At 42.7% G+C, this 19777-nt stretch overlaps 1 protein-coding gene across 12 annotated transcripts in view; it reads right to left on the bottom strand.

The window, feature by feature from the left end:
• The window catches only part of Cadm1 (cell adhesion molecule 1), a 322515-nt gene that overhangs the window by 26635 nt on the left and 276103 nt on the right, over nucleotides 1-19777 (bottom strand). For 6 of the 12 annotated variants that reach the window (XM_076925040.1, XM_076925035.1, XM_076925037.1 and 3 more), the window contains 3 exons: nucleotides 16202-16301; nucleotides 12518-12690; nucleotides 7694-7780 (listed from right to left, as the gene is read on the bottom strand). In XM_076925040.1, the coding sequence (XP_076781155.1) occupies nucleotides 7694-7780; nucleotides 12518-12690; nucleotides 16202-16301 (360 nt within the window). The remainder of the gene's footprint in view (nucleotides 1-7693; nucleotides 7781-12517; nucleotides 12691-16201; nucleotides 16302-19777) is intronic. The other 6 variants (XM_076925046.1, XM_076925039.1, XM_076925041.1 and 3 more) reach the window with 1 other exon arrangement.

Raw genomic sequence — 19777 nt, 5'->3', positions numbered from 1 at the left:
GTCTGGTTGCCCTCAGAAAGGCATTTAAAGCTAATTTTGTTGTCTTAAAAAAAAATCTTAGAGCTAGGCCTATGGGAAAAATAGGTCACAAAAGCTGATTGGGAAGCACTGGGTTATAATACACAAAATGGCTAAGTTAAGCCATTCTCTCTAGTTTTAATTATGGTGCGGGCAAATGTATTGTATATTACTGTACAATAATATACAATACCATTTTTAAAAATAATGAAACAAACAAAAACAAGCCAACCCCCTTTTCTCACAAATGCTGAGTGAACATAGTCTTACTAGGCATTTCTTAGCCGTTTTATGAGGTTGCAATCAAAAGAAGGTGTCTGAGATAGGCCTTGTACTGACTTGAAAGACAGTCTTTCACTCAACACTGACTTCACTTCTTAGGCTCAGAGCCCTGCAAGCAGGGCTTAATGTGGCCCTGCCTCAAACAAGTGAGACAACCGCAGATAGTTCATGCTGAGGTATAAGATATTTATGGAATGAGAAGCCTTTGACAATGTGTGAGATTAGAGACAGTAGCCATTTAACCAAGTAGCCAAGTAGAGGGGGAAAAACACCTCAGCCTGCCTGAGCGGCAGCTGGGCAATATTTAGTTGAAACAGTCATGTGTAAGCCCCACTGTGGCTCATTCTAATCCTTTCAGATGGATTCTCTCCAACTTAGAATTGTTCATTGAGTGTGACAGACTGGGGGCTTAAAACTAATCCATAAATTAGTCCGTGGTCTCAAACACAACGGGTGCCATAAATGAAAATCCAAGAACAAAAATTAAATTCCCAACCTTAAATACCTTTCTTACCAATCGACCTGTGCTGTTCTTGTGTTATGATACAGAGTGAGTCCCTTTAGGGCAGCGTGTGGTGTGGTGTGGTTATGTGAGACCAGGGTGGACACTGGAACATTCTGTGGGTACAACCTGGAGAAAACAACCTGCCCTAGAGCTGGGCTTAGCTGTGGGGAATTTAAACACCCCTGTCTTGCCAGCCATAAGCTTAGCTGGAAGTGGGACAAGCAGCCCGGCAACATTTTAATATACTTTCCCTACTTTATTTTCTTAACTAAAGTCAATACAGAACCAACGGGCTTTCTTAATTGAATTCCTCTTCAGTCTCTGCAATGGAGAGGCTTTAAATCTCAGCACCAGGGCAGGCGAAGAAGTCCCCTGACAATTTTACTTCATAGCTGTGCTTGCCAGTATATATTAAATATGGGTGTTTTCTTCTCCCACTCCCCTATTTCAATTTATTTGAAATCTGTTGAAAGAGAAAAAATAAGCGCTGGAAAATTCAAGTTTGAAATGTATTTTCTACTGGTTTTCCAATTAATTTCCTCGCCACCTATGTTCCGCCTAATTAACCAATCATTCCTTAATGATGGAGAAAGTGGCCAAGAAGAGCTAAGCTAAAAGGCCTAAACTCGAAAAGGCCCTAAGAAAGCCATTGTGTGTGTGTGTGTGTGTGTGTGTGTGTGTGTGTGTGTGTATACGTGTACTCCCCTGCACGGGTGCATGTGAAGACAAGGGGTTAACATTAGGATGCCCTCAACTGTTTCTCCACCTTATTATTTATTTGTTTGTTTATTTATTTTTGAGACAGAGTCTCTCACTTGACCTGGAGCTCACATTTTATCCACACTGGATGGCTGTTAGATCCCAGGGCCCTGGGTCTCTGCTCCCAAGTGCAGGGCCTATGAGCACACCCGCCACACCCAGCTCTTATGTGAGTGTTGAGAATCCTAACTGCGGCTCTCATGCTTGAGGAGCAAGCTCTCTTGGAGCCACCTCACCAGCCCTCGATCATCTTTTAAATGTCACCTTCCCCTTACAGTGACGAGATTGTGAGTCCCAGAACAGCAGGAAGGGGAGCTGGTTTCATGGCTGTTGTTAAGCCATTTCAAGTTTCGTTGAAAGCTTCTTCGAAATTGTTCACTCTGTGCAGCCCCAGCCCCAGAGATCTTCTCATTTGCAAACCAGATGTTCTGTAAAATAACTGGAATCTATAGAGTGGTTTCCTTTACAAGGAAACCAATCCCTATGGCATTGTCTCTGAATGCTGTTGGGAATGAGACCAGGGGTCAGGACACAAGCCAGGGGAAGAGCAGACTGGGGACTGGAGTAGGGGTGATGCAGAGAGGGTGGGAGCTAGGGCAGAAGAGGAAGGAGGGCTCTCCTCATCTCCCAGGAGATCCTGAAGACCGGTCTCTGCATTCCCATATTCCTACCTCTGGGAGAACTCCAGGAATCACTTCAGAAATCCCAAGAAATCTGAATTCCTGCTCTCTCATTTATATGCTCTGCTGACAGATGTTGCGTATGGACACTATCTCCGGGATTAATTTTTAAATAAAGGAACACACACTTTGGGAAATTATGATAGACATAGTAGGAGAATATAGATATCTCACCTCACTCCCACCTCTCACTGTTTACAAAAAAGGTGGAATCTGACGACTTTTATTAAATATTTGTGGTATTCTTACTTTCTTCTGTTCCTTCCTAAATCAGCATGGGTCAAGAATGGTTGGCTATAAGGCAACAATTACTGGCAAAATGAAAATGTAGACAGGGCAGAATGAAAAGAGATGGATATGCAAAGGTGGTATCCTAGGTAAAAAGAGGCTCATTAACACTAACTGGTGCCCTAATAACATGTCTGTCCTGGGGCATCCTGGGATCTCAGGTATGCTCTGTCAGTGATCAGTGTAAGAGGGAAGACAGTCTTAATGGAGTAGATGGCAATCCTAGGAAGAAGGCAACTCAGGAAACATTCTAGGATGAAGGATGTATGCTTCCTAGGGAAGAGGGGGGCTCACTCTAGGTGGCATAAATACACATGCCTTGAAGAGAGATGCAAGACGCACTATTGGTCCTTCACGTCTGTTTTTGTATCTACACTCCACCCATTCTTTGATGGCATTGAGCAAAGGCCACTTTGGTGAGGCTGCCCTGCAGCACCTGTTACCCTGGACATGATCACTCCAGTTGCATGACAGCACGCAACCACACAGGATGGGGTTTAAAAAGTCCTTTCTACACACACTATGGGTGCTCAATCTTTGCTGAATGCATACCTAAATGGGACATCGGCTTATGGCCTTTGCGCCCTGCCAATACCAGAAGCTCAGGGTTGGAATCATCTGGGAACTGAGAGCTTCATGTGGAGCAAAGCTGATACTGTTTAGATGGCCACTCCACTGACTTGGTGTCAAGCACATGTGTCCCCCCTTTACACCTAAGACACAAGGTATGCTTGGTGCAGGTTCCCCTGCTCGAATGCTCTCCAAACACCACTGAAGAAAAAGGCTGTGTATGCCTTCTGTACAGGATCTAATTCACATTAGCATGGACAAGAGCCTATAGCACCAAGCAGTGAAAGCCCAAATAATACAAGGGCTTGAGGCTAGGAGTCACTTCCTCCCAAGTTTTGTGGCTTTTGAGTGCTTTGACACCCATAAGAGAAACCTTGCTATTTTCTTTTCTAAGAAATACAAAATACTTAATTGAATACATGCTTTTAAAAAGAGAGAGAAAAACTCATTTAGAAATGACCTACTTCATTCTTATGAAAGGATTTTTAAATGTGTCTCACAATCTGGCCCTATAGCTATTCATTCTTATTCTAAAGCTTTTTTTTTTTTTTAATTTTTAAAATTTATGGCAGTTGTGTGTATAGTGTGACCCCCAGGTCTAGCATCTATCTCCTGGCCTGCATTTTGTATCTAAACTGTTAGAGGTGCGGATGACAGAAGCTGAATGCTGAGAACTTTTCATGGGTGTTCTCTATCAAGCACCTAAGTCAGGACTCCAGGCAGGAAAAATACAATATCCAGGTTAATTAAAGGGAGAAACACAGAATGCTTTCCCAAGAAAACATCAGGAAGGAAGCCTGACCCAATTAAGAGGAAGAGGCTAAAGCTATCTTCAGGCACAGAGGCACAGAGACAGAAGCTACTACTATCCCTGAAACATGAGGTTGACGAGGAAGAAAGTTCAAGCGATTTATCTGGTTTGCTCTCCTATGCCCTGGCACACACACTCTCACAAATGAAGAAACCCCATGGAAAACCTGACATGACAAAAAAGAAAAAAAAAAAAAAAAAACACTAAGGGGTGGGGGTGAGGGGGCCTCCCAAAGCCAAGAGCTAAACAGAACCAATCATAACATCAACTAGCAGGAAAGATGAGAGAGATACCTTTGAACCTTAGGGCAAATGCCAATGAGGCTCTGAATGGCTTCTCATCCAATTCCATCCTCAAATTGTTTTTTTTTATGTAGAGAGGCCTTAGAATAATGTCAACGACTGTAAAGCTACATCTCTGCTGATATAGCAGACAGATACTGAATATTCTTTCATATTCTCTCTCTCTCTCTCTCTCTCTCTCTCTCTCTCTCTCTCTCTCTCCCACCCCCCCACCCCCGCCTTGCCTTTGAGATAAACCTTCCATATGTAGACCTGGATGGCCTCCAACTAACAGAACTCCACCTGCCTCTGCCTCCCAGGCACTGGGATTAACGGTGTGAATACCATGCTCAATACTCTTTTCACACTGCAGGAAAACTTCCCTAGATAGGGCTACCATTCTGGTGTGTCTGACGTGTCACTAGATCTGCTTCAAATGGAGAGAGCAGCAGGCAGAGGCTACTGCTCTCCTAGCAGAGTAGAAAATCTAATATTTGGAGCGGGGGGGGGGGGGGAAGGTGGAGGAGAGGGGACAAAGAAGAGTTGGAGGGGTATCAGATTCCTTCAAGTGCCTCCAGGATGGAGCTGCAGTATGTTTTGAGAGCCAGATGACCAGGGACAGAATGCCTTCCTAACAAAGGGAACAATTCCATTACCCTGGGTAGGGAAGATAAAAGATAGCTCTGCAGTGCTTCTTTAGGAGAAATCAGAAATCAACCAGGACCTTTTGAGCTTAAAAAATATTTTTCTATTGCATTTGTACATTTTTCTAGTAATGAAACTCTGACCTGGGGAATGGCTTTCAGTTATTGCATTTGACTAGGAGGAAAGAAATAGCCGACTCCAGCGCTACTTTTTCTTTTCAGAGCCCCAGCTTTATGTTCTTGTCGCTATTGAAGCTTTTAAGGCTAATGCTGGCTGTAACCGGACCCAACAGTGCAGGAGGGGAGGAGTGGAAATTAATTTAGCTATCCATTTGTCAGGATTCTGTCTGGAAGATCCTTTAGGAACCAATCTCAATCTAGAGAACAGTCTGGACCTTTAAAGTGGGACAGAGAACCATTCAAGTCCATAACCTCTAATCTGTTAGGAGAAAGGAGCAAATGTTAAATTCTACAAGTTGCTTTCTGGGCAAGATAAATATATAGAAGGCGGCTTGTTAAGACCCAGTAAGCCTGAAAGATCACATCCATTAAGGGGATGGATTCCACAATGTTGTTTTAGTAGCAATTTTAGTTTAATGACTCTTGGGTGTGCTAGTGAAGATCTGGGCATTTGTTACCACAGATGCATTTGGTGTTGTAGAAAGCAGTCGAGCGCTAACACCCACAGACCAAAGTGCACCTGTGAGATCATCCTAAGTTATTTTGAACTGAAAGGCCAGTGGTAGAGCCAGAAGTAGACATGTTCCAATTAAAGTCTTCTCAGATGTGGCCAGAAATATGGTGTCATTTATTCTAAGAATTTCTTTCCAGACAGTGCCTCTGCAGTCAGAACTGTGATCACAGTGAGTGTTGTGTGTCTGAGGAGCTCACAGGAGAAGGAGGTCCTTGGGAGCAAAGGATTAAGAGCTGCAACTTAGAGCAACTCAGGTGACTTGTGGGATGGATTGTGGTGATGGGGAAGAGTCAGGGAATGCTGAAGTGATGAAGCCAGTCACACAGGAAAATGTTACTCCACATCCACGAGAAATGGGAAGTTCATTCACAGAATGAGAGAAGGCTTTATTGCTTTCAGGTATAAACCCTTATAGATACCTAAATGGACTCTTTTCCCACAGGAGGTATACAGGCTGTGACATACTTCTCCAAAGATGAACACACTGCTAATGATATCTGCACAGTTTGGTTATTTATTCTGACATCCAAAGGGTCTTTCACAGGAAACTATGAAACCTGGTAAGAAAGGCACATGCCTAAAGGATGGGGGATACAGCTCAGCTATACAGTGCTTGCCTGGCATAGCATCCTAGAGGCCCTGGGTTGCACATCAGCAATACCAGGCAAAGAAAACAGAATAAAGAAGTACACACCTAGTCCAGTTTTACTAACAAGAAAACAGGCGAGGAACTGAATTCTTAGGATGAAGCAGAGGAGGAACATCTTCCATATGCTAATGAGTGATACAGAAGATGCCAGGCACTGGCCCACTATGCTCCAAACTATTCACTAAGAAGCAAAGGGAACTGACAGAGAGGTCAAGAAGAGACACAGACAAGAATTAGGAAGCAGCTTCTCTAGAGGGAGCCAGGTTTGGAGCCAGACAGCACACCAATTGATGGATTTTCAGAAGGATTAATATTCAGTATAGGCACACATGTGTTTGTAACCAGTGTTTAGGAAGCCCCTCAATGGTGGCTTATGGTAGAGTTCTTTGTCCCACTGTAATAGCTGAAAGATGAAGAAAACCTGGATTAGACAACCCATTCCAGTATCTTGGTGAGGCCTCCCTCTCTCACGGAGGAGCACTTTGCTTTTTGTCATCTCATCAACTCTTGAGCAAATAGAAAACAAAATGTCTCCAGAAAATCAACACGATCTGTGAGGTGGCTGCTAGCTCTTGGGTGCTGAAGATGTAAATGTGGAAGAGTACCATGTGAGATGCGCAGTGCGTATCAGGGTCCAGGGGTGCAATGACAGCACTCATGGTTCAAAGGAACCTCAGACACTTGCCAGGCAACATTCCTAAGGGGCAAAGTCGCTTTTGTAAGAGATTCTTTCTTCCCTTAGAGTGGCTACCTAGAAATGGTGGTCAGGGAAGGCTTGGTCTAAGGAAGCCCTGCACACTGAGTTAGTATGGTACAGGTATGCACTGTCCTATCTTGCTAGACCCGAAGAAACTCCAAGGCTTCCAGTCATGAAACCTCAAACTGAGATCCACTGGACACCAGGATGAGGAGGGAGGATATACATATAAAAGAGGTGGTGCATACAAGTGCTCAGCTTAGAAAAGACAATGACTCCATATGATTCCTGCAATCTCTCAGGCAACAAGAGGCCTGTGCAGCCACCATGCCCGCAGGCACCTGTCAGAAGAGGGAGGATGATGGACATTCCCAAGTGTGGCCCATGAAGGCATTCTGAAATTCAGCGCACATATTTCCTTTGTGTGGATTAAGATGAAATTTAGACCAGGGCATTATGTGATCCAGGCCATGGTACTTACCATCTCACCAGCTGTGGCCAAGCAGAAGCTACTGGTAGGTTCTCTAGTAGCCAGGCTGCCATTTTCCTAGTGATTTTGCTTTGCGTAGTGATGGCTTCGTAAAGAATTCCCTCACTCTAAGGTGCGCAGCATCTGATCTGCTAACAGCTCAGATGTTAAGGTTCTTCCTGGGTCCTTAAGACTCAAGAACATAGTATTGGGTGTCTCTGGAGTTCCAAAGTAGAGGAACAGATAAGCTCAGAGGCCTTCCAGGGAACAGCTAGTCTTCCTTTTGATTATACCAAAAAGACAATATACATTCAGGACATTTCCAATGGCAATGAAGGTACCATACCTGTGATGATGGTAAGGATGGTGGTGGTGGTGGTGGTGGTAGTGGTGGTGGTGGTTGTTGTGGGAGGAGGGATAGTTGTGGGGGGATCTGGATAAAAAAAAAAAGGAAAATCAAACCCACAATGCTGAACACAACAATGACCAGTAATGACAAACAAAGGCATGGAGACATTGAGATGTTTGTTGGATGGCTTCCCTCTTTCACCACCAAGTTCCTTCCCCTTGGAAGATGTAGGTCTGAAAAACTAGACCTAAAACCTTAGTTGGAAGAGCTAAGAAAAGAAGAACAGCTTTCCTATTTACGAAGTGAATTAGAAATGAAACGAGAAATAGAAAGGTGAGAAAAAAAAATCTAAAACACTGGATAACCCCAGCCCCATCAGACCTTGCAGGCAAAGCTAAGCCACCTCGGTGCTAAGAAAGCACAATGGCTGTCCCTTCCTTTGCACGTCACAGATGGGAGGAAGGAGAAGGAGCTGTTGCATTTAAAGGGCTTGTATCAGCCAAGGATGAACGGGGCACTGCACACAGGCTCCCTGCAAATACTAAGTTCATTATTCCCCATCAATACATCCCAGCAGGAAGGAAAACCACTTCTGTATCCATAGTAAGTACAAAGAAGAGAGAATGTCACCACAGACTGAGTACCAGGTTCCAGACAAGTGAGATTTTACTGAGATGTTATTTTTTTTTTTTTAAAAAAAGCCAATAAATTTTTACACCTTATAAATATTAATAAGTTGCCTTTGCTTGTGTTAAAAGCTTGACCTAAGTGGACCACAGTGATAAAAATGAAAGGACATTTTCCATTTTGTAAACAAGAGAGCTAAATATAAATAAGGTCTGACCCTCAAAACCAAGAGCCTGACAGGAAGCCGCTGTCTGGTACTTGATGCACTGAATCTTCTATCGTCTCAAAAAATTATTTGGGGATAAGGAAAGGGCAAAAAAAGAAAAAAAAAAATCCAAGCCCAGATGATCAAACTGAATATGTTAAATTGTCAGCGAGACTTTGAACTAAGCAATCATTCTGCTATAATAGAGCATAAGACGATTTGAAGGCTTTTGATTTTAAATTTTATCTAAAGCACGTCAACTTTTTCTCCCTGACACATCTGGTGTCCTTTTATCTTCAAGTGAGCTCTCGGATTGTCTAATTAATACATCAAAACTTTAATTATATATTGCACCTTTACTGGGTTTGGGACAACTTCCTGGAAGTTGATGGATGATTCTTTTGGTGCTTGGCTGCAAAGTCTGCATAAAATGATGACTATCATTGATCAATAATCAAAGGTTTTCAATTTTCTTCACAAACTGCTTCTTGCACACAATCATACTTGTATGAACTGGGTAAGAAAGAACCAACAGCAAATGGTTCTGCTTTATGACAGATTTCTCCTTGAAGATGTGGAAACAAGCAAATTAAACTGTTGTTTAATTGCAGCCTCAAAAAAAGAAAAAAAGGACTCCATGTAAAATTTCATGCTAGGAAGTTGAAATGATGAAATTTAAATTTTAAATCACCTTCTTAAAAGAACAGGATGAGAAATGTGTGAGTGTTGTTGCAGTCTTGCCCTTTGGTCTGTGGTTTTTGAAAGCCACAGGTAAGGAAGTGGATTTTTCTATTTTTATTTTTTGTGACTGGGCAACTGATTTAAACACAGTTACACCAATGACAGGTGCCAACTCAGAGACAGATGAGCCTAGTGCCCTGAGACCCTAGCTGGCACTGAGATACTGACTCCTTCCTCAACAGTTAAAACTGTCCAGAGAGTGCCTTCTGCCCTTCCAGGGGGCAGATAATGTGGTTTTCAGTTATAGTGTTGCCACTGAAAGGCAATACTGCCACTCGGCAGCCTGGGCCTGCTACACTGTAATACTATTTCCCAACGCAATGGCACCAAGCTCAGGACGGTGCAACACAGTAAGAATGAGTGTGAATGTGATCAGAAGACATGATTATGAACCAAAAGGCAGACGAGATGAATGAGGGGATAGACGTCAGGGAGAGAGCACAGTCTCTCTCCTTATGTAAAAATGGCACATGCTCAGTGATCTCCATTGCTACTAGGCAATTCTTGTCCTTCACACCTGGTTCAGGAAATCTGAAATTAGTCAGATTCCATTATTGGGTGTAACATCCTTGCTGAGGTCCTTTTCAGTAAGAAGGGCAGCACAAGGCCACTATGTAATAAGCCAGAGGGGCTGGGCTGTAGCTCATCAGAGTGCTTACCCAGTATGCAGAGGCCCCGAAATCAACATGCAGCATTACAACACATAGGAAGAAATACAAAGAGATGAAGAAAAATTCGCCGTTCTTGAAATACGGATGCTAGAAGAACAAACCCAACTGGGACTCCGGCTGGAGCTAGTCAGAAGCTTCAGGTAGAGAAATCACTTCCAGAGAATTAAATGTTTTAGAAGTGTGTCAACTTTTAGTTCACAGAGAACTTCAAAAATGCTATAACATTACAGTATATCACTTTGAAATATCTGCCCATCCTTGCCCTAATTGTTAGACTGTTTTGTTACTAGCAATACTTCGGTTTAGTATGTTAGCGTGCCACTCCAATGGTGCTCTGAGCAGGGACCAAGAGATAAGAGAATCCCTAGGAGGCTGGATGGATCATCCTGGATCAGGGATATACTTGTATACAAATGTGTTTGTCTAAGTAGGTGAGCTCCTACAACACTTGGTTTCTAAATAATGTAATGATATCTGGGGGCTAATCGAAAAAGACTGATCTGGTTTTAAAGATTGAGACTTGGTTTCTTGAAAAGCTGTGAGAATAAGTGGCACTGCAAAGACCAGCTTTGCAGTGGGCTTTGGGTTCACAGTATGGTGGCCTTGAGCAGTCTGGGGACATTGTGAAGTAGACCACACTGTATGATCTTTTGAAGCGTCATTGTGCCGTATGTCAAATGGGACAGAGAACAGGCACATCTCACGGTGTTGTTGTGGACATCAGATGAGATCGTGTAAAACTGTCAGTGACAGAAACAGCATGAAGGGAACGCTCAACACATGCTGGTTATAAGCTAATTTTCCAAATTATGCAAATATGTTTGCCCAACAAGGCCTTGAAAATGCTTCTCCTCTTGAGCTGTAGGAATAGTAGGTACTGCAAGCCGAACTGTTTTTCCAGATAATCTAGTCTCCAGAGTGCATCAAAGACTGAGAGAACTTGGATAGTGCCTGTAAAAAGAGCTATACTGATGTCTATAAACTTGGGCACTAATGTCAGAGGTGCTCCCATGGGGCTTAAACCTCAGAGTGAAAGGAGTATATGCAAAGCACAGAAAGGAATGTATCTTCCATCCTGGCCAGATAGTGCAACCCAGCTGAAACTGGGTACCTTGTGCCCCTTTTCATCTATACAGCAGAGAAGCAGATTTGTTCATTTCCTTAACTACCCAGGAGAACATAGCTGTGTATGGATCACTAATGAGACTGGACAAAGACTAGACGTTTGCTAATACGGGAATTTGGTAGGATCCTTTAATTTTGCATTATGTTAAGGCAGTGGTTCTCAACCTGTGGGTCACAACTTCTTTGGGGTTGCATATCAGATATCCTGTATAACATTACAATTTATAATATGAAGTAGCAACAAAATAACTTTATGGTTGGGGGTCACCACAACATGAGAAACTATAGTATAGGGTCGCAGCATTGGAAGGTTGAGAATCACTGTGCTAAGAGAAAAAATCCTCAAGTATAGGCTAAGGATTATAATTTCACATTCATGTAGGTATGGTATAAAGAATGCTTCTCTGTTCAGACATATCTCTCCCTTTTCTTCTTCATAAGGAGGGTCCCCAGGTTCTGAGACAGTACAGTGTAAATATTATTCCATATGTATAATGTATGTGTCTATGCATATATTCATATACATGTAACTTAACTTGGATTATTTACAAAGCTAATATGAAGGCAGACATGTGGTCTCCATATTCAAATATTTATGACATTAGGATTTTGCTTTTGCTTCTGGGTACTCATTTTGTGTTGGGCCAGTGCATGACTTTTTCTTGGTATAGAATGAAATGAGTTCAATTGGACAGAAGAGACTCAATTTGATAGCAGACTATAAAGAGAGTGTACTTCTCAACTAAATAGAACATATTCACAGTATATAAAACCAGCTACAAGATATAAATGGGAAATGCCTAGCACCATAGGTGTTCTATACATATCTGTTGATTCCAAAATGAAATTAACAATACTATGCTTTAATAACCCTGTAGAAAGATGTTAAGAAAACATGACATATTTTAAAAAGTTGGCATTTGTGTCAAAAACAGAAGGTGTAGGTAGTCTTAGCAACTACCAAGAACTATATTTATTTGAGGGTTGTTTACTGGCTTGCAGAGTATTTAATGGTTCCATGTTGAAAAGAAGATAGCTCAGCTCATCAAAGCAGGAGAAAGGCTAGCCAGGCCCTATAGGAAAAAACCACTGGGAATAAACTTTTCAGCTGAATGGCACTAATTGGTAAGGTTGAATTTTTCAGACACTACTTCTAACATAATCTCCATGGCCTGTGCCTGAGGACAGCCTTCCTACTCAGCACAACCAGAGACTATGATCTTGTGGGAAACCCCCACGATCAGAGGGAGAGAAGAACAGTCACTGTCGACCCAGGTGGGGACTACTAGGGTCCACCTCAGGCCAGGCTTCTTTAAGTTCCTAAAGGATACCAACTGATTTTTTTTTTTTTTTTTTTGGTTTTCAATTTGACCAAAGGCTTTGGGGTGAAGCCCAGGCAGCAGTTACATGCAGGAGTTAGCGGGCGAGCGCTTGCTTTATCTTCTCACGTACCGTAGACGTAGAGCATATAGTCCGAGTGAGCTTTCCCCACTATGTTGGATGCCTCACAGCGGTAAGTACCGTTATCTGTTTTGTTTAGGTTATTGATGAACAGGTTTGGCCCAGACAGTACTGCATGTTGAGGCATTTCATCATCGACTCTCACCCAAGTTACCATCACAGGCCTGTGGGAAGGCAAGAAAGACAGGTCAGAGGGTCACTTCCCGCTAAGGTATCTGTATCCAGTTTCTTACACGCACAGCAAACAAATCCCATGCAGGGTGATGCAAGTAACTGGACTCACGCGAGAGACGTTAAATTCGTAAAACTAAAACTATGCAACAGCCAAACATGTTTACAATATAATTCTTAAAAAACAAAACCAGGCATTGATAAACTTTCCAGACTTGATATAAGCAGGAGTCTTATGATTTCTAAGTCATCTTCAGTAAGTCAGCAAATAAGCCACTGTGTCCAAGTCACATGCCCAGCTGTGCAGTTTCACACCAATTCAGGCAAGACAGAGCTCACCCACTGCTAATCATCTCAATAATTAGAGAGGAGGAAAAAAGCAAGGTCTTTGCTAGTGATGCATGCATCAACCCAGTGGTTACTAATACCCCAAATGTTTGCTTGCTCAGAAGGCGCATTTGAGTTTTAAATGGACTTTGACACCCGAACAGCCCTCCTTGTGTCCCTCCCTTTCTCTAGGGGTATTGGCACATGCTAGCTCTACCACTGGGTTACATCCTCGACCTTCTTTTATTACTATTTGCTCTCAAGGTTGCTCTGCTGGTCTGAAACTTGGTATGGAGACCAAGCTGACCTTGAAACTGCAGTGAGTCTTCTGACTGCTTCCAGAAGAGTTAGGATTACAGGTCTGTGCCACACTGAGTCTCCTGACTGCTTCCAGGGCAGCTGGGATTACAGTCCTGGCTTGAAAAGAGCTTTGTTTTCATCTGTGTTTGGAAAAATTACCTTTGATTCTGGAAAGATCCAATCATTTCCTGTCCCCTTAGCCTGACTCTTCCCACCTGAGATGGCACTTGAATGGCTCTGTCTACCTTCTCTACCTGCCCCTGGCCAGTAACTGGCCTCTCTATCAGCTCCTCTAGGCCCAGATACAGCTGGGCTTTCCCTGTGAGTACATTTGGCTTTTGGATTAATGACAAATGAATACATTTAAAATAGACTCTTTAGGCCCAACAAGGGAACTTGCTTATCAAAAACAAGTTTTAGTGACTTAAAATACCACACGTATCTTACAATAGCCATTAGGGAAAAGCAAATTTGACAAGACGCCCTAGAGAGAAGAGTGCACACACACCAAACATCTTTCACTCACTGAACTTGCAACCTGTGTTCTTCAAGGTGCCTTTTTTATCCTCCTACAAAACCAAGGGTATACCTCGAGCATCTGAAAATCACTTTTGTGTGGTGTGTATGATTCTAGAGACAGAACCCAGGGCCTGGTGGATGCTAGCAAGCACTTACCCCTAAGTTGTATCATCAGTCCTGATTTTTATTTGACAGGAAGGATGCTATTGGCCTGAACATATAAGCATTCTCTTCTTGGTCCCTACTTCTAGCTCTAGGAGCAGTGACGTGGGCAAAGACCCAGGCAGAAATGACAAACGGATACTCAAGTGAGGCCTGGTGAGTAGCCTTCCGCTGTTCAAATGAGATGTGAATTTACAATTCTCTTTAATTGCATATGGGTTTGTCATCAGAATGCGGTGAATTATTGAAGTTAGTAGTGCACATGTCCTCCTTGTAGGCAGTGGAAATGGGGCTGCCTGGCAATCAGACTTGGAGTTCTGCTGCTTGACAGCTGAAACAATCAGTGGGGGTAAGCACTGAGATATTCACAACATTTAATGGCAAGTTAAATTACCATTTTTATTGTATACAATTTCTTGAGAAAATAAATAGGTAATACGCGAGGGGGGGATAGTTGCGGAGTAATTCCTGCTTGCTCACCCAGCCACATGCCCTTTCCAATTTGAGAGGAACGAACAAATACCCTCTCTGGCAAAAATGTCCTGAAGGAAACATGTAATTTACTGTCCCTGTGGCACAAGCAAACGAACATAGTACCTTCTTCAGGAGAAAAAAAAAAATTACAGACACAAAATATAGGTTAGCAAGCCAAACAGCATAAATGTGACTTATGTGGGTGAATACAGTTGCTGTAAACAGTCAGAGGCCCTGAGAAGGGTTCCCTTCCATCCATGGGATTGTTTGGAAGACAAGGAAAGCTTCTAATTAGGGCAAAAATCGGTTTATAAAAAGAATGATCTGAATCTTTTTGAAGGATTAAAAAGAAAAAGACTGCTCTGTCAAAGCTGGGATCAAATAAGCCACCAGCACCAGAGAAGAAGCAAAACACAAGCAGATCCACCCCCTCCAAAGGTTAACTTTATAGCTCGCCCTCCTCCGGCAGAGGGAAGGCTCCAGCCCAGGGATAAAGGAGAGTAAAAGCAGGCATAGGGCCTGGTCAGAGCCAAGCTCTCCTCTAACACAGTGCATTTTTGGATGTTTCTGAGGATTGAGAGGGAAGCTGTGTTAAGATGCTCCCAGGTCTTTATATAACAATCATGAAGATGCTGCTTACCTCAACTGGGAGGAAAAAAAAAGTAAAAGAAATCATGCTACAGGGACAGCAGAGGGAGCTCACTGCTGTTTTTCCAGTTAGTTACCACTAAAAGTTCGGGTGACCTTAATCCCAACTTGACCTGTCCTCCACTTCATGAGTCTGTGAATTGGGATTTTTCCTCCCTTAAATACAGTTAAAGACCATTTGTTTTACTAGAAAGATGAAAGGCCCTCTTCTTGTCTAAGTAGACTGTGAGGTACTTGCAGTAGCACTGCCTCAAGGCTTGTTGGCCGTGTTAGTGGTGGTCCACACTGCTCTTCTGACTCACATTGGATTACTGTGTGGGGTAAGCAGAGCATCTATCTCCACCATGACCTCAGCAACACAAGACTGTCAGCCTCCTTTCCTTCTAGGCAGAACAGTCACACGCCACCTGAGGAACAGCCCGACACCTCTCAGCTGAGTACCATGCTTTTTGTGGAAGCAAATTCCTTTGTCTACCATCTGGCTCTAAACTCTGCAGTTTGGAGTCTAGAAAACCTTACCTTCCAGCTGTAGCAAGCACATCCATCGCTGTTAGTAGACATTCTATTGCACTGAAGATATACTGACATTTTAGACAATTTTTATTTGTGTGTGTGCATGTATATGTGGGTATCTGTGGGGACCAGAAGAGGACGTTGGGCCCCTGGAGATGGAGGGATATGACTGTGGTGAGCCACCTGACTTGGGTGCTGGGGAACAAACTTAGATCTTCTACACAAGCAGTAAGGGCTCTTAATTGCTGAGCCATCTTTCCAGGCCCAGGATGTTGACATTTTATGTAAGAGGAAACAGCCCCGACCAGCCTGTTAATGACAATAAAACAGACAGAATTCACTAGAATTTTAGATTAGGAAGGCATTCCCTCCTAATCCTAATCATTAAGAATCACAGATATTTATTCCCCTGTCATTGAATACTCTTCATTTTCTGAAAAAATCACCCATCCTTTTAAAGGCAGGAGACAGGAGACAGGCCAATGAGTTGTGAGTGCACATCTTCATGTTGTGACATTTACTGCTCATGACTCTCTGCCAACCTTGGCCTTCGGAACTTACTGGGGCTTCCCGATGGCTTCACACGTTAACTCAAGCGCATCCCCTTCCCGGGTTAGGCCTTGTAGAGGGTAAGTCATCTGGATGTGCACTTGCGGTTTATCTGTGTGACAACACAAAGCATAATGTTTCACAAACGATAGCATCAGGCAGGTCAGACCCACATCCTGTCACAAACCCCACACCACCAGCTCTTACTCTGTCCCCATCCACGTGCCTTCAGCAACATCCTTCTAATTAGTTAGTAATCCTGGCATTTGTTCACATTAAATTGACTAATAACTCTAAGGAGTGAACCTTGAATAGATAAGAGATTCATAAGCCAACTGTGGCACATCAAACAATTCCTGTGAAATACATTTTGTTACATTGAAGTTTATCTCTAAATTCAGTCAAGCTAAGGGAAACTCATTTGCCTTCATGCTGAGGTGAAGCTGAAGATTTTTGTGGTGCTCAAAATTGATACATTTTATCATATATCACATATTACCATGTGACAATGTGTTTTGACACTGCATATTAATAAGTTGTCTCTTCTATGTTCTTTCTATCAAACTGTTTCCCGAATTCCACTCAAACAGCTTCATGAAGAAAAGATCCAGGAGAGATGGGTGGTCCCAAATAAAACCATCCTGGCATAAACATAGAGAAAAGGGAACTGACATTCATCCTGAGACCATTCTCACAACCACAGAGTAAGCAAGAGTTTTAATGACAACTTTGGTACCCATAGAGGGATGTAGCTAGTTGAAGGTCTCAGCGATAACACAATACCAGACAGCCCGTGGAATAGAGTGGGGGAGAGTTCTGATTCTGAAGTGCAGTTCTCAATGGCGGTCCACAATTAAAACTGAGTTTCTCTTTCTAATACAATTGTGCATTCAAGAAAGCGACACGAGTTATTTTTATTTCCCTCAGTGGCTTAAAGCTGTGATTGCTGGTAAGGGCATGTGTGGGTATCAGAGACGAATGATGGAGGGGCTCAGGGAATAGGGAGGGAAGCAGAAGTACTTAGAATCAACATGGGTGGATACACAAAGGCATTTATAAACAGAACCTGAGTGGGAACGGGTATTTTCCTATGCTTCTCATTTAATTCTGTGGCTCTGTAAATGTGTGTTTTTGGAAACAGACCCAAGAGTACCAAGTGTGAGAGGGTAGACATCAGTTGGCTCAGAGGTTAAAACAATTACCATAGTTTTACTTTCTCATACAATCGTACCACCTAAACAACAGCCCCTTGGCCTTTCACAAGTAGTGGTGAGCTCATCAGTATTCCTCCTATGGAATATGAGAGAAGACAGAAGCATGGCCAGGCTCTGCCAACCTCACCTCCCATGCAGCTATGGCCGCTGCACAGGGAAGTCATCACGTGGGGGACAGCTTGCCTAGGACAGCTGTTGCCAGATGAATTTGAGTCTTGATCCTACCACATGCCGTCTGCTATGTCACTAAGAACCCAAGATATTATGATCCTTTTAAGAGAGGCCCCCTGAACACCCAACAGTGTGCACTGCCCACTGACTGGGACCGGTACTGCTGAGGAACAATAGCACTTGTCAGAGGACATAAAGATGACAGAAGCCCCAGATGGCCACTGCAAGTGACACAGTCCCTTTCTTGGACTTACTGGTAAAGCACAATGTTGAGACCCTGATAACTGTTATCAGAGAAAGAAGGAAATATTTGCATAGAATAAACAGGTGACCTTGAGCTAGCACTGGCTCTGGGCCTGAAGCAAGGGTTCCTGGACACCCACGTTTAGATCATATCTCAGACTAAACAGAACCCTGAAGTGTACAGCGTGACTGTTATTTTTAGTGATACAAGTTCTTCTGCCTGGCACATAGCTATGTGATGAAATCTGTGTTTTAAAAGGAGAAAGAGAAATGAATGTAAGGTTATGACATACAGATAATGAAAGACCTGTCTACTAATTCACACTCAGAAACCAAATAGCCTCCAAGAACTCTTGCTTAGGGGACTTCTGACATTAAGGCAGAACCCCAAATCTAGGCAACAACTGACTATCTGTTTATAGGTTAATTTTCATGCACTGCCGACTTCAGCCTGGTCATTAAGAAGAATGGCAGCTGATCTGCCCTTGGTACCTGTGCTTGACAAAGCATGCTTCTTGCCCTCTCGATCTGCGCTGGCTGGTTTGTGCCTACTGAAGTGTGCTTGCTGTTCTTTCTTTCTGGTCTGTAGTTGCTGGTCTGTGCTTAGTGGTCTGCATGCAAAATTTCTATTGTTTCTTTCCTCCTTGTAATTTACAAGCAAACTGGAAGAGTGAATTTTCAGAGAATGCACTCAGGTCTTCCCATGCTCAACTTCCATCAGTAATAAGAGGGCATGAAAGTTCTAATCCACTCTGCCTCATTGGCACCAGTGAGTTTGTTTTCACTAAATATTTTTTTTAAAAAAACATCTGTACCAGTTATCAATTACACACCTATCAGGAAGAACATGTGAAGGGCTTGCCACACCGAAAATCTGTATTTTAAGCCACAAAAGCTACACCTTCAGTTTTGATAACTGATTTTTTTTCTCTAATTATGGTCTAGGGCCCTGGGGAAGCTTCTACCATGTTATGTGTGGACACAGCTGCCACAGTTAATGGCTGGCAGAAAAAGTGCACATCAATTTTGCTTGTATTATATAGAAAAGATTATTTTCCATTGACATACATAGTATTTATGGGCATATTATCTGGCCGTGGGCAGCTGAGCTATCTTCATCCTCTATATAACAAGCAGAGGCCTGAGTACTAAGATCTCCTAAGATCAGGAGATAGGAAACTTAAAGGTAAATTTCTTTCCCTTTCTATGCCCTAACTGAGATCTTCAACAGGTGGGACAGAGACTTGGGGCTTCTAGTGATGCCTCAGGGGCATTAAGTACTCCCAGAGAAGACCCTGGCTACAACAGGAGAATGTCCAAATGTCAAACCATCCAGATGGTTGACTGAAGTGACTGAAGAGCCAGAGCTCATCATTTATATTTTAATTATGTTCATAAATCAAATGTTATAACTTACCAAATCTAATCTGAAACAGAACCAGACTCCAAGATTTATCTTTAAGTAATGAGGTAAAGCCTCGTACATTTTCTGGGGGATCATTTTACGCCTCAGTTGGTGTAGTTGGGCACAGGGCTAAAAGCCGGATGACACTTTCTACCCAGTGTGAAAACTGTCCAGTGACATATATTTCTCAGAATGGCTTAATGTCATTATAAAATGGAACTGCTATATAAAAATAAGAAAAATAGTTAGGCCTGTGCACTTAAGGAACATTACACTGGTCGTGCTGGCATCAGCAACAGCCAATCAATTAGGTGGAAAGATCTGAGGTTTTCATAATACACTGTAATTTCTTTTAAACCCTCCATAATACACTTAGCAAGACCGCTACAGCCGACAAAATTTGTTCATTAGTCAAAGGTGCACAGAGGGTTAAATACCAGGAGGCCATAGGGCACACTATAGTAGCAACCAATTAAAAAAATAATTTTAGGAAGACATTCTGATTTGATGAGACATTCCTTAAATGTACTTTTCCTCTGTCTATAAAGGGGGAAA

Source organism: Arvicanthis niloticus, chromosome 26, assembly GCF_011762505.2.
Source record: "Arvicanthis niloticus isolate mArvNil1 chromosome 26, mArvNil1.pat.X, whole genome shotgun sequence".
Lineage (NCBI taxonomy): Eukaryota > Metazoa > Chordata > Mammalia > Rodentia > Muridae > Arvicanthis > Arvicanthis niloticus.
Note: the sequence above shows the minus strand (reverse complement) of the source record. Positions and strands in the feature narration are given on the sequence as shown.